This window comes from Trichosurus vulpecula, chromosome 3 (genome assembly GCF_011100635.1).
Source record: "Trichosurus vulpecula isolate mTriVul1 chromosome 3, mTriVul1.pri, whole genome shotgun sequence".
Classification (NCBI taxonomy): domain Eukaryota; kingdom Metazoa; phylum Chordata; class Mammalia; order Diprotodontia; family Phalangeridae; genus Trichosurus; species Trichosurus vulpecula.
Genome location: NC_050575.1, coordinates 414,946,564 through 414,971,696, shown reverse-complemented (window position 1 = coordinate 414,971,696; position 25,133 = coordinate 414,946,564). Strand labels below are relative to the sequence as shown.

General features: G+C 53.1%; 1 protein-coding gene across 1 annotated transcript in view; it reads left to right on the top strand.

Moving 5' to 3' along the window:
* Positions 1-24,395, top strand: part of VSNL1 (visinin like 1) — an 86,252-nt gene extending 61,857 nt beyond the window's left edge. The window contains exons 3-4 of the mRNA XM_036748241.1: positions 21,704-21,919; positions 23,371-24,395. Of these exons, the coding sequence (XP_036604136.1) occupies positions 21,704-21,919; positions 23,371-23,568 (414 nt within the window). The 3' untranslated portion in view covers positions 23,569-24,395. The remainder of the gene's footprint in view (positions 1-21,703; positions 21,920-23,370) is intronic.
* The last annotated feature ends 738 nt before the right edge of the window (positions 24,396-25,133 follow it).

Sequence of the window (25,133 nt, the reverse complement as noted above, 5' to 3'; positions counted from 1 at the left end):
GTAATTTTGCGGGATATACCGTCTCCAGTAGTAAACCGTAAAATCCCTGCAGTCAAGGACAGGTTTATATTTATCTTTTAAATTTGTCAGTGCTTAGCCCCGTGCCTGGAACGTAGTAGGTGCTTTATAAAGAAATTAACTATTTGAAGAATTTGAATTATTTGAAATTAATTAATTGAAGAAATGAACAAAAGAAAGGGAGAACTCTTAGTAGATGAGAATGAAAGTGATGGACATGAAAAGGTCTATGATGATAAAAATTAGTAAAATATCTTTATTTGAAAGGAAGAAAAAGAAATCAAAAAGCGTTTGACAGAAAACATGTTCTGAAGAACCTAAGTCCTGCCCTAAGCCAGGTTCCTGGACCGGGAGCCTCCCAGGATGCGTCAGTGAGTTGGCGGCAGGGTCCAGGGATGCCAGGCTTTTTCTTTCCTTCCTGAGAGATGTCATTCTAGGGACTTGGCCCATAATCGGAGGTGACCTCCACTGGGGCCACCCCGATGAGCTGTGACTCACCAGTCCAGTATCCTGAAGAATCAGGCTGAGAACCTGGGGCATCTTCTGAGGTGCCATAATCAGGTTGCCAGGGCAACTCTCCAGAGCAGAGTGCCAGCCGCCTGAGGGGGGCGTTACATAAGAAACGCCCAGTGGCAGATGGGGTGTGCGAGGGGATGCCCTGGAAAATGGGGCAGAGCCAGGACTGGCCCTGAAGCCTGAGGCGAAGGGGGGTGGCATTTGGGAAGGCGTCCCGCGACGCTGCTCGGCTCCTCAGGGTGAGAATCCAGTGTTCTCATTAACTGAGAAATGAAGCATGCCAGGCAGGGACTGCCAGTGTCCTCACAGTGAGGGTGCACAGGATGCAAACATTTCCCTTAGCATAATTTAAAGCTGCTCTGCCAGCTGACCTTGGGCTAGGTCCTCTACTGAAGCCCGTCACGATCTGGCCTCAACTTGCCTTTCCAGCCTTGTTGCTTCCTCTCCCTCATCTTGTAACTCAGCCAGACTGACTTTCTCCCTATTCCTTACCCAGCTCTGGGGCTCTGCATTGGCCATAATCCATGCCTGGAGGGCACACCTTGACCGCATGAATCTCTGGTTTCCTTCAAAACACAGCTCAAGCAGTGGTCAGTCAAGGAGCATTTATTAAGTGCTTGCTGTGTGCCAGGCACTGGAAATGCAAAGATAGACAGGAAGCTTTTCCTTAACCCACCCTCCTTATTGCTGGTGCCCACCTCCCAAACTACTCTGAATTTAGGGATAGTGATGGGATGTGGGAATCCCTGGGTGTGCCCAGGCAGGCTGGCACCTTCTCTGTGACCAGGAGTCTTGGCTGCTTGGAGCACAGAGAAGTTGGGTCCCATGGCCAGGATGTATCAGGGGCAGGATCCCAACCCGGGTGTCCCTGGCTCTCTGGCCACCAGGCCACGCTGGTCCTCATGTGACATTTGCTCTGGGTATATTTAGATAGGGCCTTGTTGAATGTAGCTCCCTTGAGGGCAGAGATGGATTCATGCTTTGTGGGCAGTGCCTGGGGTGGAGCAGGACCTTAGGAAATGTTGGTTGACTGAGCCGATCCATGGAAAGCCATGTCACTGCTTGAAGACCTCCCCCTGCTGCTCGAGGCAGCTGGTTGTCCTCTGGGCCTCCCCACCCCGGCAAAGATGCTCCTGACGGTGAAGCTGAGGAGGCTCTTGGTGGCTTCTCCGGATGCGCCGGATTCTGCCGAGCCCTCGGCCCCAGCACAGACCTGGGGATGCTTGAGGACACCCTTCACAGCCTTCCTCTGCCCACCCACCACAGCCTCTTTTCCAGGCCCCACACCTCCCACGGATCATCTCATGGTATTTGTTGTGGATTCAGAGCCTGAAAGGACCTCCTCATTTTACAGATGAGGCAAAGGTTGTGCCTGACCCAAGTCCACACATTGACTGTCATTATTCAAACACCCCTCCCCCACTCCTGGACCCTTTATTCCCAGCCTTCCAGCTCCACATGTAGGAGTCATGGTCAGCTCCTCTCTCTCCTTCTCTCTCTCTCCCTCCCTCTCTCTCTCTCTGTCTCTATCGATATCTGTCTGTCTGTCTGTCTCTCTGTGTCTGTCTGTCTCTCTCTCCCCCTCCCTCCCTCTCTCTCTCAGCCCCCATGTCTAATCAGCGGCTAAGCCTAGTCCCATCTGCTTTGATAGCATCTCTCTGTGCTCCCCTGACACCGACGCAGGCCTCTGGTCCAGGCCCTCCTCACCTCCCGTCTGGTCCAGCTCCCTGACCCCAGGCTCCTCTTCCTCTAAGCCGCCGTCTACTCACAATCACACGCACCCCTCACCACATTCAGTCACCTTTACTGTCTCCCTGTTGCCCCTGGGTGAGACACCAAATGAATAAAATACACAGTTCTCCGGCTTTTAGAGCTTCTTCTTACACCTTATGCCCCGTGTGACAACATTCCACAACCGGACGTGACATCTCCTGTCTCAGTGCCTTTGCTGAGGCCGTGCCCCACACCTAGAACACCCTCCCTCCTCATCTCCACCTCTGGGCTCCCCTGGCTTCCTTCAGTCTTAGCTACGGAAAGCCTTTCCCACCTCCCTTAACTTCAGTCCTTTCACTCCACAGCTCATTGTAAGTGATCATTTACATCTTGTCTCCACCTTAAGACCTCACCTCCTCCAGGGCGGGGATGGCTTTCACTTTCTCTGTATCCCACCCCAGTCTTTAACACGCCCCCGGGCACACAGTAGGCGCTCAATACTTGCTAGTTAACGATGGAAAGGTGCTTCCCTGCTGCCCCTCCCTCAGGCGTCCCCACACACAAGGAGCTGTCCAGCCTGGCTGGGTCTGTCAGCCAGCTGCCGGCCTTCGGGGGCCCCCCCCCCACCGCCCTGTGCTCAACCAGCCCCTGTCCTAGGCCTCCTCACCTCCTGCCTGGTCATTCCTGTGGACTTTTTAATTGTTGTTCTTGCTTCCAGTCTCCCCAGAGCTGCCATCTTGGTTTTCCTAAAGCTGGGCTCTGACCAGAGGCATAGCTACCTATCGGCAATGGCTCTGGATACCGGGCCAGAAAGACGTGGGTTCAAATGCCGCTTCAGACACTTTCTGTGTAACTAGGACAAGCCTTCTCTGTACCAGTCTCCTGGGGGTATGTCTAAAACCCTTCCCAGATCTGAATCTCTGATCTTATGACCCCGCCCACCAAGTTCCAGGATCTCCCCATTGCCCCTTGGGCACTCCTCTTTATTGGCATTCGAAGCCCTCCCTGGACGATGGGCTCCAACCTGCCTCCCCAGGCTGGTTACGTATGGCGGCCTCTCCTAGATTCTGCTTTCCACCCAATCTGTCCTCCATTTCAGGACTGAAACACTGTCCCTCATTGGCCCAGAAAAACCTCAAGATGCTGTCCAAGCACAGGCCTGATGCTCCCATCCCCCCAGGCCTTTCTGATCCCCTCAGGCTTCAGGGTTGGCCCATCCCCCTCCAGTCCTGTCTATGAGGTGTGTGTATGCATGTGTGTGCACACACGTGCGTATGTATGTATGGATAGGTGTGTGTATATTGTGTATATATATATGTACACACACACATATACACATACACCTCTAGATATGCGTGTTGTTTTCCTAAGACGAAGGGAAGCTTCTTGAGGGCAGGGTCTGTTCACTTTTGCTTGGGCCCCTCCCCACCTTTCCCGTTGCCTGAGGCCCTTAGTGGGTGCTGGGTGAAGGCCTGTTGAATTAAACTTTGCCAGAGGAGAGAAGTGGAGGAAATGACTCCGGGTGAATGCCAGAGAGTGGGAGCTAGTTCCCCAAGACACACAGAGCATCAGGAGCCGAGCCCACATTGGAGGTCCCTGCTGGCTTGGCCCCCGGGCCTCTGCCTTCTCCACTCCCTCTCACCTCCATCCCTGGTGGGATGAAGGGTTTGGGGGAAAATGTAGAATAATGGTGGCCTGCTCCCACGGGCCTGATGGCGTGGCAGAGGCAGGCTGTCTCCATGGCAACTTCAGAGAGCTATCTCGCCACTTGGCTGGTTGGCAGTGCCCAAGGCGAGCATGGCAGTGTTGATGGGCATGCTGATGTTCTCCGTGCGGGGGAAAGCCTCCAGGTGGCCCAATTCTCTCCTGCAGGGAGTCGAGTCCCTGCCAGGAGAAGGGAGGGAGGCCCAGTGCATGGCGGGGGGTGGTCAGGCAGGCCCCAGCCTCCCTGCACTGACCCCCCACTCCAGGCCCTGGACCTCTAGGCCTCCCAGCACTGATACCCTTCAGGCCTCCCCGCAAGCCTTGGTCCCCCAGGCCTCCTGGCACTGACCACCCCCATTCAGGCCTTGAACCACCAGGCCTCCCAGCTCGGGCCTCTGGAGCCAGCCGTCTGGGAAAGGCAGCTTGCCTGATTAACAACAGTAGTAGTAACAGCGGCAGCGGTGACCCATCTCAGCAGCACTTGGAGGTCAGCTGTGGGGGCAGAGGCTGTCCTGGGGGGTCTGCTTCCTGAAGCACCTCAAACCTTCCTTTGACAAGGGACTGGCCAGAGCAGGGGGTCCCGGCCCCAGCCCCCGCCGCCGCTGCTGCCGTGGCATTTCTGCAGAACCGGAAGAGGCCCGAAAGGCCAGCCGGGCCAAGCTGCCCATTTTTACAGATGAGGGCCCTGAGGCCCAGGGAGGTCAGGAGGCTTGTCCAGAATCACTGAGGGAGTGAGAGGCAGGACTTTATTGATAGCGAAAAGAATGGCATTTGTACAGCTCATTGAAGGGACTTGCCCAGGGTCACGTGGCTAATGAGTGTCTGGGTTAGATTTGAGCCCCGGTCTTCCTGACCCCAATTCTGGGGCTCTCCCCACTGAACACCCTGCCTCTAGTAAGCAGCTTCTCTGTGCCAGGCACTTTGCCCTGTACAGGCTGTGTAAACGCAGCGTGTGTGTTCGGGAGAGAAATGACAGACAGACAGACAGACAGACGGGCGGATAGATGGATAGACGGATGGGTTGTTGGATTGATTTTTGTTGTCTTTTTCAGTCATGTCGGGCTCTTTGCGACCCCATTTGGGTTTTGGTTTTTTTCGTTTTTTTTGGCAGAGATACTGGAGGGGTTTGCCATTTCCTTCTCCAGCTCATTTTACAGATGAGGAAATGGAGGCAAACAGGGCTGACTTGCCCAGGGTCACACAGCTAAGAAGGGCCTGAGGCTACATTTGAACTCATGTCTTCCTAAGTGCAGGCCTGGTGCTCTATCCACTGTGCCACCCAGCTGCCTCACATACATAGTAGGTCCTGTGAAAATACCTGTTCCATTGTACTGAGCTGACCGTCATCTCAGCTGCCCAAGGACCTGCCCCAAGGGATTGGACAGAAAAGTTGGAGCTACGAGGGCAAGGTTTTCTTTCTAAAACACGGCTGATTTGGTGTGAATTTGAAAAACTGCCATGCTTAGAAATTCCAGAGTAAGAAGGAGCCTTGGGGATTACCTTGTCCAGCGTGCGTCCCAGAGGCACTTGAGGCCCAGAGTGGGGTCGGAATGGCACAAGGTCACACAGCACACAAGCAGCAGGCTGGTCCCAGGGCCCAGACCTCCCGGCTTTCTGCTTTGTGTCTTTGGGCCGCATCCCTCTGCCTCCCACCCTAGCCTCGTGTCCACCGCCAACCTCCTGGGGAGCTCCCAGGGAAGGTTGCTCCCAGGCTCAGGAAGCCAAGAAGCTGGCTCTTCCCCAAGCTTTCCAGGGCACGTACATTCTCTGCCACTCCAGGGAATCCTCCAGGTTTCCTAGGCTTCCCTGGGGACCAGCACAAGAAGCGTGCAGGCCATCTAGGCTTGCCAGGCCTGCTTCCTTTCCAGACAGGAATTTCTATAACTCTATCCCTTATGGCGCTTCTTGCCCACAGGTCACCATTGGTCCTGGGCTCCATACAGCCTATTTGTGTCTGCCATATGGGTCTCCCCATCACCCTTTGGGTCACCAACAGTGCCGACTGCAGCCTGCAATGTTCTGGGACCCCCATCCACAATCAATGAGTAAACGTTTGTTAAGCACCTACTATGTGTCAGACACTGTGCGAAGCCCTGGGGATAGAAAAAAAAAAAGAGGCAAAAGCCAGTCCGTGCCTTCACGTAACTTACAGTCTAATAGGGCAGACAACATGCAAACCAGTCCATACAAAGCAAGGATAAATAGGAAATAATTAACAGAGGGAAAGTGAGAATTAGAAGGTACCCACAGAGCATCACTGGTAAAATTTGGGTGAGGTTTCTAATGATCCCTGCCCCTCCACCCCATGCTGGAGTCTGGGTGGGTCTCTGCAGGATCCAAGCATCACAGGACTTCTGAAGGGTCATCTAGCCCCAGCCTATTTATCAAACCAGGCGGCCCGGGGAGTGTGAGGGATCGGCCCAAGGTCACACAGCTAGTTCATTAGAGGCAAAGTTGGGATTCCAGCCCATGTGATGGAATGCATTGTTCAAAGCTAAAGCAGCCTTAGACATCGGCCAATCTAACCCTCTCAAGACCCAAGATCCAGAGAAGGAATCATAGACCCGGTCCTCAGATCGTACTGACACATCTCTAGTGGCAAAGCAGGACCAGAAGTCTTGGTCCACCACCCTCTTCCATTGATCAGGGCACCCTTGGTAGTCCCTAGCAGGGCTGGAGCTCTAAAGCCAAAGACAAGTCAGTTCTCCCCACTAAATCCTGGCCAGCTTGGGTTCCTAAGGGAAGGAGCCCTGGCACGACTGCAGAGCTGTGGCCCCTGGGGGAGGTAGGCAGGCAGCAGGTAAGTAAGAGCTATCCTAGTGCATACCTTCCCAGGGAAAGACTCTCACTCCCACACGTTTCCATTATCTAGTGATCTAGTGATCTAGTGATCCTGAGTCTTGGCGGTCACAGAGGATGGCCAGGGTGCCAGGCAGCTCCCTGAGGCGAGAACATGCCCCAGGCCTCTCCTAAGCGGGCATAGAGATGTGCAAATGGAAATGTGCACCGTAACCCTGCCTTCATGGGTGAGCCTCCAAGGAAGGCACAGGGACTCAGAGACACCGGTGACAATAGTCATCAGAAATAGCGTCTCTCGGGAGCTACAGGTGTACAAGGTGCTTTCTTTCCCATGCTCCCCCTTCCCTCCACTCATGTAGCCGCCACTCCAACGGACGCCATCCTCATCCTGTCAGAAAGCAACCTTACACAGGGTCTCCCTGCCCCAAGTCTCTCTCACCTCCACTCCATCCTCTTCTGAGCTGCCACAGTGAGCATGCCCAAGTCCAGGCCTGATTGCATCATATCCTCGTTCTCTAAACTATACTGGCTTCCTGTTATCTCTGGGAACAAATAAAAACCCTCCATCTGGCACTGAGAGCCCCTTCCTTATACCCGGGACCCCTCCAATCTTGCCAGTTTTTTCTTTCTTTCTTCCTTCCTTCCTTCCTTTCTTTCTTTCCTTCCTTTTTTCTTTCCTTCTTTTTTCTTCCTTTCTCTTCCTTTCTTCCTTTCTTTCTTTTTCTTTCTTTCTTTTTCTTTCTTTCTTTTTCTTTCTTTCTTCCTTCCTTCCTTTTTTTCTTTCTCTCTCTCTCTCTTTCTTTCTTTCTTTCTTCTTGATAAATTGGGGGTCATCTCAGAGGGAAGACTGGAAGATTAAGGAGTGCTGGGGAAGGTTTCCTGCTGAAAGTGGATGATCTCCATTTTCTACCAGTAAACTCTTCCATCTCCATCCTGACTCCCAGGAAATATGTTTTTCCCCAAAGACCGATCCTTCTCCCTCCTCCACTTAAGAGGCCCAAGTTGCAAGCCCCGGCAGTGGGATCCCATCCGGATGGGGCGGGGTGCTACAGCTGGCTCCTCTGCTTTTTACTTGCTGTGATCTGCCCCCCTGCCTCAGTTTCCTCATCTGTCAGATGGCCACAATATATTAAATAACCCCCGGAGCTCTTCTAGGCAAAGTGCTAGAGATGGAAGGTGGCATTTCCTGCCTGGCTACCCTCTGTGGACTTCCCCATCCTGCCCCAGCGTCCTCATCCTCCTGGCCATTGCTTCAGCCCTACCCACTCACTCCCACCGCCTCGGTTAAGGAGGGTGCCCACCTCAGCCCTTCAGCTCCTGCCCCTCTGCCCTGGCTCTGGGCTTCTCCCTCCTCCCCGCACTTTTCAGCCTCCTGTGTGTGGTTTTCCCCATTAAACTGGAAGCTCCTTGAGGGCAGGCTCTGGCTTGTTTTTCACAGTTATCTTCCCTGTGCTCAGCACAGCTCCCAGCGGCACTCTTGATAAGTGTTTATTGATGATTGGGTCCTTTGAGAAACAGGACCCATACTTGTTCCTCCCTTGGGGCCTTCAGAGATCCAATGGAGCAAAGCTTAGAAGAGCGCTTTGTAAACACCACATGTGGGAGGATTCTCCTTCTACTCCGAGGCTCAGGTGCAGCTTTAGCTCTTGGGAAGCCTCCTGAGGCCTCCCCGGTGCATTCTTGGCACTGCCAGAGTGCACTGCTCATGAAAGAATGAATGAAAAACACATTTATTAAGCACCAGACACTGCACTAAGTGCCAGGGATTCAAATGCAAATGAAGAGTCCCGGCTTTCTAGGAGAGCTCTCCACAAGGAGACAAACCCACAGCAAGTGGCTTGGGAAGCGCCATCTCCGGTCCTGGGACTCAGTCGCCTCTCATTGCAGCTGATGCTTGGATCCCTCTGACCAGTAGGAAGGGCAGGAAGGCCCCCACTTCAGGCCTGGCATGGCCATTGGCATCTGGTGATCTTGAGCCTCCTCTTCTCTGTTCCTCCTCTGCGAATGAGGCTGGTTGGGAGGTCCGTGGAGTTGTTGGTGCAAAACGGCCTCCCCGGGGGCTCAGTCTGAGCCTTCGTCCCTGGCCTCTCTTTCGGCCAACTCCCCCAGGGCCGAGCCTGCCCAGGGACATTATTTGTGCTGTGGAAAGAGCCTGGTTTGGCTCCCAGCACCCCAAGGCCCTGGAGGTTTGGCTCCCCAGGCAGGGCTATTAATTAGAAAGCTCAGCTCTCACCCAGAGGGTGCCTAGGCTAGGCTCCTTGTCCCCAGCCCTTAACCTCAAGATTCAGATTGCAGAGCATGGTAAACTGAGGTCCTCCAGAGAGAAGTCTGTGACTTGGCTAAGGTCACGAAGGAAGTAAGCTGGGGAGCGAGGATTCGATGTCACCCGGTAGGATAATAGTGAGGGCGGCACAGTGGGAAGGGAAAGAGCTCCAAGGACCTGGCTCTGCCACTTCCTGCCTCTGGGACCATGGGGCAGTGCGTTCTTTCTGCTTCACTCCCTTCCTCTACATCGCGAGAGACTCTGATGAGACGACATCTGGGCTCCCATGACCCGTATTTCCATTGAACTCTGTTCACAGCAGCTCTGGGAGGGAGGGCGCTCAAGAATCGCCAAGCCCGTGTTACAGAAGAGGAGCTGAGGGTCATGGAGTTAAGGAACATACATCCCCATGCTTATGTAGCTAGGAAGTGTCGGACCCAGGATCCAAATCCAGGGGCATCACTCCTCCCAGCCACTGCCCAGCGAGGGACCTTCCTGAGACTTCGTCCGGGGCATGTCCCTCCCCATGAGGAAACAGGCCCAGACGCACGTGAGTGAGTGAACCAGGTTCGGAACCCGGATCTGCTTTCTGGAAAGTGAGACGTGAATTGGTTTTATTTCTTCTTTTTACTGTGAACTTAGTAACATCCATAAAGAAAGAAAGTGAGATTTCATATTTTTCCATATAGAAAGAAAATGAGAAAGGCCTTTATATAAACATGGATAGACTCAGGGCTGAAGAGGATTCTGAGGCCATCTCTTCCAGCTCCCCTCCCTGGCTTCTGTTGGCATCCCTCCTGTGACGGGGAGATCACTTGCTCCGGAGAGTGCCCCATCCCATGACTGGATTCAAGTCCTGCTGACCCTTTTCCTGTGGACACATCAGGTTTATTGATTGAGTATGATGGTGATAGGGGGCCAACCAGAATTCTTCATAGACAGTAGTGCTGTGTGGCTCACCTCTATGGAAGGATGCCGGTGTCCCAGCAATGGACCTTTGTTTCAGGGGGATGCCTGGGCCCACTGAATGCCCAGTAGCAAACCAGCCTGCTCTCCTCCTGCTGAAGTCCGGGCCCAGCCCACTCTCCATGTGCAGCCCCCACCCCATATCATATGCTGCTGGAGCATCATTCTGGCACACCCACCTGATAGGCCTCAGTTTGCTTGTCTGTCAAATGAGGGGGCAGGACTTGGGATGACCTAAAGTCTTCTTTTGGGCTCTGGGGCCAGGATCTTCCAAGATACCACAACTTGGGTGATAGCCATCCTTTATCCCCTGGGTGTGGGCTGCCAGTGGAGAGCCTGGCAGGAGAATGGTCATCAGGGCTCTGGATGGCTGGCAAAGGAAGAGGGAAGAAGGACAGGTGGAACACCTGGATGCAGAGACCCAGAGGGAGGCCTCCAGCCCAGTGGGGGGACCCCATGTACAAGACCGAAGGGAAGACCGATGGACAAGACCGACCCGGGATGAGAAGGCATGCCTGGCTTGTGATCAGGATTCCTCCCATCTCTGAGGCCACAAATAAAACTGGATTCCATTCAGAAAGCATGGCGGACTGCAGAGGTCTGGACCTGGAGCCACAAAGACATCTCATCCCACTTCTGACACATCCTAACTGGGTGACCCTGGACAAGTCACTCTACCCCCATTTGCCTCAGTTTCCTCATTTGTGAGATGAGGGTAGTGAGAGCATCTCCCTCCCAGGGTTGTCATGAGGATCATAGGAGCTTTGTAAAAATGCTTCTCATACCTTAGAGCCCAATGGCAATGCTGGCTATAGTCATCAGTGTTACCATTATAGTTTCTCTCTGGACACTGAGAGGTCTGAGGGCGTTCTGAAGGCGCCACAGGCCAGTAAATGGAGAGGTGGTGCTGATGTGCAGAGCCCCTCCCCCACACCCATGAAGGTCCCCTCCACAGCCAGCATTCTCTGAGATTTCTCTGAAGTCTTGTCTTTACTTCTGGCCCACGTCTCTGACCTCATTACTCTTGAAAACTCCAGGTGAAGCAGCTCCGTCCGCCAAAGCAGATTGGCCCCCCATCAGCAGCCCCTTACAGGAAGCTAAGGACTCCTCCAGGGTTACCCAGCCAGGACGGGCAGAAGGCAGGGTCAGGAGCCTGTACCAGCGCCTTCCTGAGGCCAGCAGCTGCACCAGGGTGAGGGATGGCATGGACCCCCAGGGGACGGTGCAGACGGCGTTTCCATAGCAGACGGACCCAGTTTGTGGAGGTTGCTAGGTGACTTACAAAGGTTCGCTAATTGGCCTTTCTGATAGGATCACACTAATTACAACCCGGGGAAAGAGCCGGCTGTAAACAGAGCAGCTCAGCGTCCAATATTTAAGGAATGTGCGGGCATTTTCAGATATGATAGGAAACTGGTAACTGTCCCCAGAGGAAGAGGACTCGGCCAAAGGAATGGTAGTGAGTGAGATGATAGGATCCAGCCTGGAAGTTCAGCCCCCTCCTTTTACCAATGAGGCCAGAGAGGATCAAGGCCTTTTTCCCCCCAATCTCCTTGCCAAAGGGTGAGCTCTGCCGCCTGCAAGGTGAAAAGCCTAGGGAGAGTCTGGGCCTCATTGTCCTCATCTGTGAGATGAACAGATTAGCCTGTGCAGCCTCTGAGGTCGTAGAGACCCCTGGGTCTGTTCCTTTCTCTGGGCCTAGGTTCCCCTCTGTGTAAAAGGCAGGGTTTGGGCAGTTTGGGGCAGTGGAAAGAGCTGAACTGGGGTTCTCGGGCAGATTCCCTCCCTTGTCCGGGCTTTCCCCCTCTATTAAATGAGGCAGCTGCTCTAGACATCTGAGGTCCCTTTCAGCCCCAAAGTCTGATCTAGAAGTGAGAGGAAGGGGCCAAGGGCACCTAGGCCATGGCATCTCACCCCGAGCCACCAGCAGGACGCTTTTCATATTCCCTCCACGAAACTCATGTGCAGCATCTTTCTTCTGGATAACGAATCTTTAATCATCTATTTGTTATAAAGCAGCAGGGACATTTGGTTGACAAAATGCAACTAGCATTCTATCAGCACTATGAGGACCCTTAGAACAGGGAATGTCTGGGCTGGGAGGGGCCTTAGAACAGGGGATGTCAGGGCTGGGAAGGGCCCTTAGAACAGGGGATGTCAGGGCTAGGAAGGGTCCTTAGAACAGGGGATGTCAGGGCTGGGAAGGGCCCTTAGAACAGAGGATGTCTGGGCTGGGAGGGCCCTTAGAACAGGGGATGCAGGGCTGGGAGGGCCCTTAGAACAGGGGATGTCTGGGCTGGGAGGGGCCTTAGAACAGGGGGTGTCTGGGCTGGGAGGGGCCTCAGAACCAAGGCTGTAGGAAATTTATAGGTCACTGAATCTAGTCCCCTCATTTTGTGGAAGAGAAACCTGAGTCTGGCCCCATGTTCCTCAGCTAGCCAGTGACAGAGCCAGGCCTGAGGCCATGCCTCCTGCCCCAGCCCTGGGAGGTGGACAGACCTCCTAAAGCAGCAGATGGTGGAGGACCGAGCTCAGGATGCTCCTGCAGCTGCTGTCTTGCTGTGGTCTCCAACATGCCCCCACCTCAAGATCACAGCAGGACAGCTCACAGAGGCCTTAGAGGGACCCCCACCCCCTTGCTATAGATCACGCTCTGCCAGCCTTTTCTGTTCTCTCTGCAGATACGGAGACTGAAGCCCAGAGAGGGATCTAGGGCCACCGAGGAAGTGAGCAGTGCCCCCTGCCCCAATGAAGGCCCTTGGATGAGGACCCTGGGGGCTGCTGGAGTGGGAGGGCAAGACCTCTATTCTTCAGCCTAAAAAGGCACCTCTCCCAGCCCTTCCCTCTTCCCTAAAGACTAAAGATAGATAGGGAAATGAGAGCCTTCCCTGGGAGAGGAGGTGGTGCAGCCGGTGGTGGCAACCCTGGTTTAGTACACAAACAAAGGGAACCTCTGCCCCACCCACCTGGGCACAGGTAGCTCAAGCCCCACCCCCAAGCTACGGCAGCCGCCCTGCCAGCCCCACATGGTGGCCAGAGAGGGCAGCTCCCTAGTACCCAGGGGACTCAAAGGGCTCCAGGACCCTGTGAGCTTAGGTAAGGTATCATTGTGCCATCTTACAGATAAGGAAATCAAGGCTTAGAGAAGTTAAACTGAGCTGTGAGAGGGGAGATCTGAACCCAGGCCTTGATCCCAAGTGCAGCCGGCTCTGCACAGCTCACAATCTCCGGGTTCTAAAGGACCTTTGAGGCCATCTGCTGACGCCTGCGTGAATCACAGCGTGCCGATGCTCAGTCCTTACCTTTACCTGGCTTCCCTTACCTCATGCATTAGATGCAGGGGTTAGACCTGATGTCCTCTGAGGTCCTTTAGCTCTATGAGTTTATGCTGCAGGCAGCATCCCTGGCCAGGAAGCAGCCATCAGCCTCAAAGGTCTCCAGTGATGGCAGGAAACTCACCACCTCAAAAGAGAACAATCCATTTTGAGGTCGCTCTTAGTGCTGGGGGTTGTTTCCTTACATCGAGCCCAAGTCTGCTTGGCAGAAACATCCCCCTATTTCTGATCCCTCCTTCAGGGGATTCAAAGACCTCCATCATGATCGCCATCCTCAGTCGCTCCTACCTTGCCAGGGCAGTATGGATGTCCTTCCCTGTCCTGGTGGCCCTCTTCCTCGTCTTCCTCGTCTTACATTCTTCCAAAATCGGCTTATAAATGAGCCCAACACTCCATGTGAGTGGCAGAGGGCCGTGGGAAGGAAAATTGCCTCCCTCTGCTCCTCGCTGCTGAGCCCACTGCCACGACAGCCATTGAATGGGGCCCCAGCCCGGCTCCCCTGGCCCAGACCCCATGGGGGTCTTGGCCTTCTCCGCCTGAATGGAAGCTCCTGGAGGGCAGGGGCTGCCTGCTTGTATGTGTCTTCTGGCACCTCACAGGGATAGGCACTTAATGAATGTTCTGTCTGTCTGCCTGTCCATTGGTACATCTCTAAGATGGCCCCCACACTCTAGACTGTCACTTCTCACAGTGCCCTAGGATCCAGTGTTCCCTCCCACTCTCCCCTGTCTAGCCCCCACCCAACATTCTCCACTCCCATCTTTTCCCCTCTTTGAGGCAGTTCATTTTTCCAGAGTTCAGTCAGTAAGATGGAGTGGAAGAAGCCAGGAGCCCTGGGCTGAGTCGTGTGCCCTAAGGGCAGTCCCTGGCCTTCTCTGGCCACTTCCTCCTCAGGAGAATAGCAGACCCCCAGGTTGGTGGGGCTGCTCTGGAGCCAGCCGGGCTTCTCCTGAAATGATCCTGAGGGGTGGGCTGTCTTTATCTCTCTGGTTATCATTAAGCCTGGGGCTTAATGTCACCTTTCTCTGGGCTGGCACCAGAGCCTGGGGATGTTCTTCCAGAGATTTCCTCCTTTTCTCTGGGGAAATGCCACCTCCTCCTTCCCTGGCAGCTGTTGTAAACAAGCTCAGGGATGGGCTCAGGGCTGTCACTGAAAGTCCCAAAGCTTTCGCAGGCATCACTGCCCTGCTGTCTAGGCCTCAGTGAGACCTGGGAATCCACAAGATGTCCAGAGGGACCTAATGGAGAGGGCGGCCCCTCAGGCTAGGCACCCAGGCAGCTAAACCAGGGGCTGGAGGAGAAGGGGGGCCGAGGGGACTGTCTCAGTTTCCTTATCTGTGAAAGGGTAGCAGGAGCACCTACTTAATGAGGTTGGCAGGGGAATGCACTGAGCGGTCATTAATGGATGATGTTTCAAGGAGCCGTCTCTCTTCCCTTCCTTCTGGCACACGCACAGGACTAGCGCCTAGCTAGTCCTCATGGGGCTGACGGACCCTTGGGAGAAATCAGAGGCAGCTTCCCAGGAGCAATTTTCCACCAGCTTCTGAGTACCCCATTGGTGGTGATTGGGTGGGAATCCAAGGAGCCTTGGCAGTTAATGAGAAAGGCAGGCAGGAAATGGAATTGGCCTCCCATATCAGTGAAGCCAGGGGAGGCTGAGCAGATGGTGGGGATGGGCCAAAGACCAGCTCTAGCTTCAGAGGCCAGTCCTTCCGGCTCCCACTCAGGACGTCTCTGTATTCATGTTCAGCCCCCAAGGCCCGAAGGTGGGTGCTCCCTCCGAGAGCCCAGAGATGCCCCGCTGCCTGGCTGTGGAACTCAGCCATCCACCTGCCGAAGCTGGGAGGGATACCCAAGGCCCAGCTCCTCCTTGTTGGCACAGAGAAAGGGAAGGGGCTTCCCCAGCCACCCGCCGGCCTAGGGGAGAGTGCAGCAGAGGCTCCCTCAGCTGAGCCTCGGGCTTTGCTGCCGCCAGGAGGCACTTTGGCCCATGACCCAGAGTCTCAAATCAGAAGCACTTTGGACAACCGCAATGGCCGTGGACTTAGAGCTGTGAGGAGCCATCTAGTCTACGCTCCTCCCACCCATTTTATAGATGTGGGAACTGAGGCACAGAGAGTAAACCAGGTGGTGCCACATTGGAGACAGTGCCAGACCTGAGTGCAAATCCTCCGTCAGACTCTTACTGACTGTGTGACCCTGGGCAAGTCACTTGATCCCTGTCTGCCTCAGCTTTCTCATGTGCAAATGAGGCTCATAGTAGGACAGACACCCTCCCTTGTTGTGAGGATATGATGAGATAGTATATGGGAAGGACTTTGTAAACATTGAAACACATAAGCAGTGTTTAAAAAGACCATCTAACTGTGCCTCAGGTTACACAGGTAATAAGGGACGAGATGGGATTTGAACCCAGGCCCTCTGAACCCAAACCCAAAGCCGCTTTCTTCTCATCATCCAGGACGGCCTGGTTGTCACTAGGACCATCGCTTGCCTGTCAGTGACAGGACTCTAGTGGCCAGAGTTTAGTGACCTCTGCGACGGCATCATCCGACCCTCCTGTTCTACGGAGGGGAAACTGAGGCCCAGAGCAGTTCAGTGACTTAAGGTCGCACTGATGGTACGCACCCGAGTTAGGATTTGAACTTGGGGCCTCCGACTCCAAAGCCAGCACATGCCCTTTTCACTGTGTCCTCCATTCTCCTTAACCCTCAGCTGGCCATTCTGCACTGGCCTCGGGCCCTATCACACTGTCCAGCCCTCACTACTGCTCAGGGGAACTGTGTATGTGTCTGTCTGTGTGTGTGTGTGTGTGTGTGTGTGTGTGTGCATGTGAGAGTGTATGTGAAAGTGTGTGTGTGCATGTGTGTGTGTGTGTGTGAGAGAGAGAGAGAGAGACAAACAGAGAGACAGACAGACGCAGAGAGACAGAGACAGACAGACAAAGAGAGACAAAGACAGACAGACAAACAGAGAGACAGAGACAGACAGACAGAGATCCTTGGAAAGACTACCCCAGAACCTTAAGGGACTCCTTGGCCATTCTTGTTAAGGAAGCTAAGTCTGGGTTTGAGGGCTAGAAGAGGCATCCAGGGCCTTCATTCAGGTCGGGGCCTGGAGCCTTCTAAGCAACATTCCCCTCTTGTGTGAATGGCTTTGTATCCACATATTTGTCTCTCACAGACCCTGCATGTAGTTCAGAGTTAGTCTCAGGAAGGGGAGAGGAGGGGCGTGTTACCCAATGGGCCAGGGGTTTTTCTTAGACTTTTCATTGGTTCCTGCCACTTTGAGCCTGCTTTGGGCCCCTCGGGAGGATTTCACTAGCCTGATTCATGTTTCTGACTTTGTCTCATGCCTCTGATGCCCCTCTGAGCACAAGGCCACCTCCTTCTTCTCCCCTCTGAGCTGGGAGTCACACAGAGTCACCTCTCTGTTTTAAAAGAACAACAGAAGTTGGGGATCTGCATAGCCTTAAAGTGAGGTGACCTCTGTGACATCCAGAGGCCCCCATGTCCCCTGTCTGTGGGGAGGGCTGGGGGTGGGGCGTTCTTTGAGCAGTTAGAAGGGAAAGTGAACTTTACCTGGCCCTTGCCCTCTGTAAAAGGAAGGGAAGATAAGGCTCCTTCTAAGACCAGCATTCCATGTTCTGCGTCTGTGGAGGCAGCTTCACTTGGCAAAGAGAGAGAGTTCTAGACCTGGAGTCTGGGGGCTCAGATCCCCCTCAGCTGGCAAGTGACATACTCCATCTAGCCTCAGTTTTCTCATCTGCAAAACAGGTCAAAATAGTCTCTACCCCTTCAGACATGACGTTTGCAGAGGGCTTTGCTGTAGGAGTGCACACTCGTGTTTGGACATGCTAAGGTCCTTCCCTGCTCCACCCTTCTCAGCCTGTGCCCTAAGGTGCCTCCCAGCTCTCACATTCCCCAGCTCTGAGGCTTTTCCGGCTTTAACATTCTCTGACCCGGATTCTAGGGGCTTTCCCAGCTCCAATGTTCCCCATCCTCTGTTCCAGGCTGCCTCTCTGTGTTCTAAGGTCCTTCCCAGGCCAGCCGTCCTCTGTTCCATGCTCTAACCAACCCCTCCCCTCACCCCTTGCCCTGGCATTTGCTCAGCTCACCCAAACTTCCTCTGACTGACCCTGCAGAAAGCCGGGGTGCTGGGAAGGCTGGGGAAAGGCTTTTCTACACCTGCCATCGGTTGCTGGAGCTCTAGCAGCTCCTCACAGATACCCTCCATCTCTCGAGTCTTCCTTGGGCTGGGCCCATGCCTGCAATGCTCTCACTTCTTCTGGGCCTTCCCTCGGGTCCCAGACAAAATACCACCTGCTGCCAGAAGCCTTTCTCTGTTCCCTCTAATGCTTGCACCTTCCTCCTAGCCTTCATGTCTGATCTGTCCTGCCCAGGGACGTATAAGCATTATTTGTACATAGTCTCCCCCTTTAGCCTGGGCATTCCCCAGGGCAGAGACTGCTTTGTCTTTCTTTGTACCCTCAGTGCTTAGCACAGTGCCTGGCACATAGTAGGCTCTTAGTAAATGTGTATTGACTGACTGAAGAATAAACACCACCACCTCCACCCCACAGCACCCTATTCCTGGCTCTGACTTCTCCAGGTACCAAGAACAGTGAGCGGGATCCATACCCAAGCAACTGTTTGCTTGGCAGTTGGCTGCAGCCTCAGCCTGGCATCTGGCTGGGGCCACCACGTGTGAATCCATTTTTTTTTTCAAATCTAATTAAGACCAGCTTGGATTGAAAAATCAGTTCACTTCCTGTCCATTAGTCACTAATTCCCCGAGAGGCCAAGGCAGACACGGCTCTCCAGGTCCCTGCTATCGACTGCTCAGTCCTCAGGTGAGACCTGCTGGCCCTCACACAGGGGGTCATAGAGCCACACTCCAATTGCTCATTCAGGAGGCTCGAGCCCACTAGGTTTGCCAGGTGCCTACAGCTTAGAACTGGAAGAGACTGAGAGAGGCCTTCTAGGCTAGTCCCCTCACTTAACGAAGGAGGAAACGGAGTCCCAGACCGCTGATGCTCCTGTTCCAGACAGCTCCTACAAGGTCCTCACAGCCTCAAAGCCTGTGGCCCTCCAGGGCAATTTGAGTCTGCAATGCACTGCCCCATCCCTCCTGCAGGCCAGCCATGTTACCAAGGAGGGAACCCATCCAGGACCACCGGACCCCACGAAGGGATTTCTTCTTGGTGAATTCAGAAACTGAGACAGTCAACTTGTGTTTTTAATTACTGTTTTAAGGTTTGCAGTTCACTCAACAGATTACTTTCTTCAATCCTCATGACTCTAGAAGGTCCATACTGAAGGTATCACCTCCATTTTACAGATGAGAAACTGAGGCTCAGAGAGGTTAATTAACTTTCCCAGGGTCACACAGCTGCTAGGCGATGGAGGTGGAATTTTGAACCCAGATCCCCAGCCCCAATCCACCAGCTCTTTCCCACACCTGCCTTTCAGTAATAGTAATGATGCCCATTTCTAATACATTTCCTTCCCACACCCCACAGCAACCCTTTACAGACAAAGAACCTTGAGATCAGCAAAGTCAAGTAACTTGTCCAAATGGCTTCTTGGTAGCAGGGCCCCAACTTGAATCCAAACTGCTGTAAATAGCCACTTCTATGCTGCCTGCCCTCCTAGAGCTTCCATTCTCTCTGGGGATATGGGATATTCATGGATTATTCTGCACACATTTGTTTTGTCCTGTTGGGGGAGGTTGTTGTTGGTTCTGCATGGAATTGGGCTAGTCCAGAAGGGTTCCTGAAGAAAGTGGCACCAGGCCTGACTCAAGATCAGTGGTTGGAGGAGGGAGGAGGAGGGGCTGGGTCTGCTGGCCAGTTTGGCTGGAGTGCAAGTCCGGGGCAGAGAATACGTCAGCCTGGAGAGGTCATCTCGAGCCCCTTGCAAAGGGCTTTAACTGCTAGATAGAGGAGTAGGCATTTTCATCTCGAGGGTTTCGGAAACCAGTGAACCTTCTTGACCAGAAGAGGGACCTCAAAGGACTTGTAGTTTAGGGAGATGACTTTGGTGCCTGGGTAGAGGGTGCATTGGAGGGAGAGAAATGAAGGTAGTCCTTGGGGAGAAAGGGTGGGATCCCACACCGCTGTGATGGCTGGTAGAGAGGTTGAGGAGGAAAAGTCAGCAAGGCTTGGCATCTGCTGGGATTGTGAGGTGAGAGGGAGGGAGGAGTCCAGAATGCAGGGGAGGGTACACTTGGGTCACCGGGAGGATGGCAGTACCCTTGACAATAATAAGGAAGTCACAGAGTGGGAGGGGGGACTTTGGGGAGAAAGGTAATGAGGCCTGCTTGAGGCATGATGAGTTTAAGCTGCCCAGAAGACATCCATTGGCATGGATGATGGGAGATGGTAACTTGGGAGATAAATAGTCATATGCATAAAGATTGGAAATGATCCCATGGAAGCTGATGAGAGAGTAAGAGAGAGAGAGAAAAGGGGGAGATGAGACAGGAACAGACAGAGCCCTGGGGCACAGCTACAGGGGGCTTGCCAAGGATTAAGTGTGATGTGTCGCCTGCCTGTTTGGTTGCCACAAGTTTGTGGATGAATGGGGATAAGAAACTGAGTACTCTTAGCTCCCAGTTCTGGGTGCTCCTCAATGTCTAGATTCCAACTTTGATTATCACTGGATATGTTATAGTCCTGGATCAAGGATGGTTGGGACCTTCAACCCCTGTCTGCAGCTTCTGTTAACTCACCTGGGCCATGGTGAGGAGTGTGAATCCTGCACCTGGCTCGTCTTTCTCCCTCTCTCAACAGGAAGAGGAAGGTTGGATGGCCACCCACGTGCAGTCATGCTCCCCAAAGCCATGTGTTCAGAGTCCATTCTTTGGGGGAGGGAGCCTAAGACTTGCCCCTCACAGGGAAAAAGAAGGCTTAGCAGTGGAGCCTGTCCAGAGAGATGCATGAGAACGAAGGTCTCCTGGTTAGAGAAGGCAGGAAATGAGGATTCCCTGAGATCCTAGTATAGATCGATAGAAAGAGAGGTAGATAGGTAGATAGGTAGATAGGTAGATGGATGGATGGATGGATGGACAGATGAATGACAGGTAGAAGATGGATAGAGATGATAGAGAAAGATGATGGAGAGATGAATAGATGGATGGATAGACAGATAGATAGACAGAGTGAGCATTTTGTAAGCACTCACTCTGAGCCAGGCACGGTGCTAAGTGCTGGGGATACAGATGGTCCCTGCCCTCAGGGAGCTGACATTCTAGTAGGGGAACACAATATATGAAGGAGAGCTGGGAAGGGGGCAGGGGAAGGTAAGTGGCAGATGAGGAGGAGAAGGGCCTCAAGGTAGGCAGATGTTCCCCTCACTCTCGCTCTGCACAGACCACAGGCGCTGAGTGGTATGGTCACTAGCCTTCCGGTCATGACTGAACCTTTACCTGAAATCACGAGCTAAGTTGCTGGAGTGCTTGCTGGCCCCTGACCTCACCTTCCAGGTGTGGCCCCAATGCCTGGATGCCTCTCATCCCATTTTCTTCCTAGAAATGCTGGCTTTAATCTGATTTCAGAGTACTTGGCACTTTCCCTGGTCCTGTCGTCTGATTTGCTGTCTTTGTGTCTCAGCATCTGTTCCCAGTAAACCATGGTGGCAGGGCAGGGGTCTGACCTGGACTTTGTATCTCCTCCAGCATCTGCACAGTCTTGCTCATGGGGGGATTAATGATGAATGAATGAATGAATGAATGAATAAATAATGGGGTGGAGTGGAAACCTGAGCCACCAAAACCCAACCCAGGAAACTCTTACTTGAAAGGGCTTTATGCCTCTTCTTTCCTGGGGTTGTGTCAGGGCAGGAGTTTGGTTCTTCAACTTTTCTGGGCCACAGACCCCTTTGGCAATCTGGCGAAGCCTAAGGACCCTTCTCAGAGGTCCAGGATCTAGGGGGCAGGGGCCTTCCATGAGGGTCCTGGCATCACCCCATGGGGTTCGCCATCCATTCTGCCTATCCCAGCCTGGCTGGTGGTTGTGGGAAGGAGCAGAAGCCAAAAGAGATTATTTGGGGCAAACATCTCTCAGAGAGATCCTGGGAAGAGGATGAGAAAAGTCCATCTTTTGAAGGTTTCTATTGTTTTTAAATGCATCCAATGAAATGCAGGGGATTACAAAGTTGTATTGCAATGAGAGTGTACAGATTTCCCATTGCACTTCGCAGGCCCAGGCTAAGAGCCCTTGTGGTGGAGGATGCCGGCAGCTTATGCTCTGACATTTGCCGCCACCTCTGCCTCCCTCCAGCTGTGCTTTTCACTCCACTGTGGATAGCCGCAGGAGCATCCTCAGGAGCCTTCCCTCCCCTCCCCTCTTCTCTTCTTTTCTGACTATTTTCTCCGTCATCCCTTGCAGTTTTTCCCCTACGGAGATGCTTCCAAGTTCGCCCAGCACGCCTTCCGGACCTTCGACAAGAACGGCGACGGCACCATCGACTTCCGAGAGTTCATCTGTGCCCTCTCCATCACCTCCAGGGGCAGCTTCGAGCAGAAGCTGAACTGGGCTTTCAACATGTATGACCTGGATGGTGACGGCAAGATCACCAGGGTGGAGATGCTGGAGATCATCGAGGTGAGGCCAGTGTTGAGGAGACCTTCCTCTGCTCCCCAGACCATCGGTCATAGCTCTAGAGCCAGAACGGACCCTTGAGTTCAGTCCCATTTTACAGACTAAGGCAGACTGAGGTGGAGTGACTTGGCCGGGGTCATATAGCTGGTAAGGGTCTCAGACAGGATTTGAACTCAGGTCTGCCTGACACTCATGGAGTAATCCCAGCTTTCAGAGTGGTGCTAAGGCTCAGGAGTGCTGAGCTGCAGTGGGTGACGCCCATCAGGTATCCTATCTAAGATCAGCATTAATAGAGTGGGAGCCCCCATGCCTCCTGCATTTGCCGTCTGGGTGAGACGGGCACCCTAGCCTTAGAAGAAAAAAAAAAGGATTTTACTTTAAAAAAAACAGAAAATGCAGAGGTTGGACTCAATGACCCTATAAACTCCTCTGATCCTCTGTCCCCAAAGCCTCTCTCTTTCCCTGAGTTCATTTAATCCACATGCATTTCTTAGATAATGTCACCTGACAGATGGCATAGGCTTGGAGCTGGGAGAGCTGGGTTTGAATCCTGCCTCAGGCACTTGCTAGTTGTGAGACCTGGGCCAAGTTCCTTAAGCTCATGAACCTCCCTTTCATCACCTGGGAAGTTGTCAGTAATCTTTGAATGCCTGATGTCTCAGAGATTCTGGGGCAGAACCCCAAAAGTCTATGGAGTTGGGAATTGTGTGCAGCGGGTTGGAGGAGGGGCACAAAGATGAAATGACTAGATAGCCCACAGAGGCTGCCTTCAGGGGCGGCCAGGCTTTAGAAGCTGCATGGTGTGACAGGAAATTGGACTAGGAGCCAGGAAGGCTTGAGTTCAGACACTTGCTGGGTGACCCTGGGCAGGCCTACCTCAGTTTCCTCGCCCGGAAGATGGGGCTACTAATAGCACCAGCCTCCTTGGGTTGTTGGAAGGACCCAAGGAGACGAAAAGTGCTTTGTAAAGGTTGCTCTATAAAGGCTAGCTGCTCTGCTAAGAGAGATTCAACTGTACATGAATCAGGGTGACCTGAGGTAGGCAGTCAAGAGGTCCAGACAGAGTACTTGGAGGAACAAGAGGAAGGGGAGAACCTGGGCTGTGGGGAGAGTCTGGGTGAGCTTCACACTGGAGGCAGCCCCAGGCTGAGTCTTGAAGGCAGGAGGAGGACGATTTCAGAGGGTGCTGAGGAGGAGGAGGAGGAAGGGGGTTCCAGGTAGAGGTAAGGATAATCGGGATATGGACTCCCTCCTTTTCTGCAATTTACAATCTTTGATTCTTGACTTGGGCACTGAGAGCTTAAGAGCCTCGTCCAGAGTCCTGGCCAGGACCCTTAGGTCTGGCAGCCCTGCCTTCTCTAAGCCATCTGGCTGCCTCTCCCAGTGCTGCCCCCGTGGAGCCAAGCTGGACTCTGACCTCCTTCTCTCCGGCTTTTCCCCCTCCCCTCTCCCAGGCAATCTACAAGATGGTGGGCACGGTCATCATGATGAAGATGAATGAGGACGGGCTGACGCCGGAGCAGCGAGTGGACAAGATCTTCAGCAAGATGGACAAGAACAAAGACGACCAGATCACGCTGGACGAGTTCAAAGAAGCGGCCAAGAGCGACCCTTCCATTGTGTTACTGCTACAATGTGACATTCAGAAATGAGGCTGGGCGGACCAGGACTTGCCCATTTCAGTCTGCAGCTACACACACACACACACACACACACACACACACACACACACACGCACACACACATACACGCACACACGCGTACACACAACATTGCTTGGATTACCTGTATCAATGGATTTGCTTTCTGTGTTTGAAACACTTGTGTGCATGAGAATTTTATTTGCTAAAGAATTTTAAAAGTCTATATTATAAAAAGAAAAAAAAAAGAGGACCCAAACTGCGACCACGTGATGTGTACAATGTCATTTCATGCCCCTCCCCCATTCATGTCCTCCCCCTGCCCTTCATGCTCTGCGTCCCCTTGACTCAGTAATGAATCCCCCCAATTCTGTAACTAACTGTTCGATCTAAGCTGCGTCGCCGTCCCCACTGCCAAGTGCTGCCGGACAGACAGACAGACAGACGTCGGTCCGTCCCGTGCTTCCTCCACCCTCTCGCTCACTGCGGGGAGCCTGTTCCCCTCTCCAGAGCTTGTGCTATCAGTGAATGTCGATGTGTCTCATCTGCATGCATGCCTCTTAGACGGGTCTGCCTTCAATCTGGTTTCATTTGCATCTTTTCCACCTTGGAAGACCTATGTGCGAGGAATGCAGTATCACATGTAACAACCCCCTGCTCAAATGCTCCCTTAATTAAGACATCTATCTGTCTATCTATCTATCTATTCACAAACACACAAAAGTCTATTTATTGGAAGTAAAAACAAGGTTATTGGAAGTGTATGGATTTCTGCTTGAATTTTCAGAAGCTTCCAAAGAGGTTGCAATATATGACCCAAATAAATTTATAATATTTGACTTTTCCCCGAATTCTTATTTTCCGGCCTTCCCGATTGGGCCAGTAAGCATCGCCGTACCTGACCCCTGAGGATGGGGTCATCACCCTTACGTCAGCAAAGGTTTTCAAGAAATCCCTCAAACCTTATCCACCTTATTCTATGGCCAGTGACATTAAACCTCAGAAGCAGGCCAGGGGCACATGGGGCCAACATGGGGAGGTAGGGAGAAACCAAACTATGCCAAGGTCACTTGAAAGTGGCTGGACACGATCAACCTGAAGAGGAAGAGGCTCAGAGGGGACACTGTTGCTGTCCCTTAGTTTTGCAGGATTGGCCCCGGGGAAGAGGGATCAGCCTTGTTCTATTGGTCCTGGGTGGTGGGGGGAGGGGAGGCACAGTCAGGATCAATGAGGGGAGGTTGGGAGGAGGAAATTTTAGATTTGCTGTAAGTAAAACCTTCCAAACGGGGATAACAGCTTGAAAGTGGAAGGACAAGTGAGGATGCTGAAGGTTAGAGCATCACAGATTTAGAGATGGAAAGGATCTTGGAGGTCATCGGATCCAACACCCTTATTTTGAGGTGAAGAAACAAAGGACTTGACCAGGATCACCCCAGGGCAGGAGCAGGGGCTGATTTTAGCTCAGATCCTAAGGCAATGTTCCGTACTAGACCACGGTGCCCAGAGTGGGGAGCTGAGATGAGGCACCATCTTGGATTTTTCATAAGGATCGATATTTCTAAAATTCCAAAGGCTAA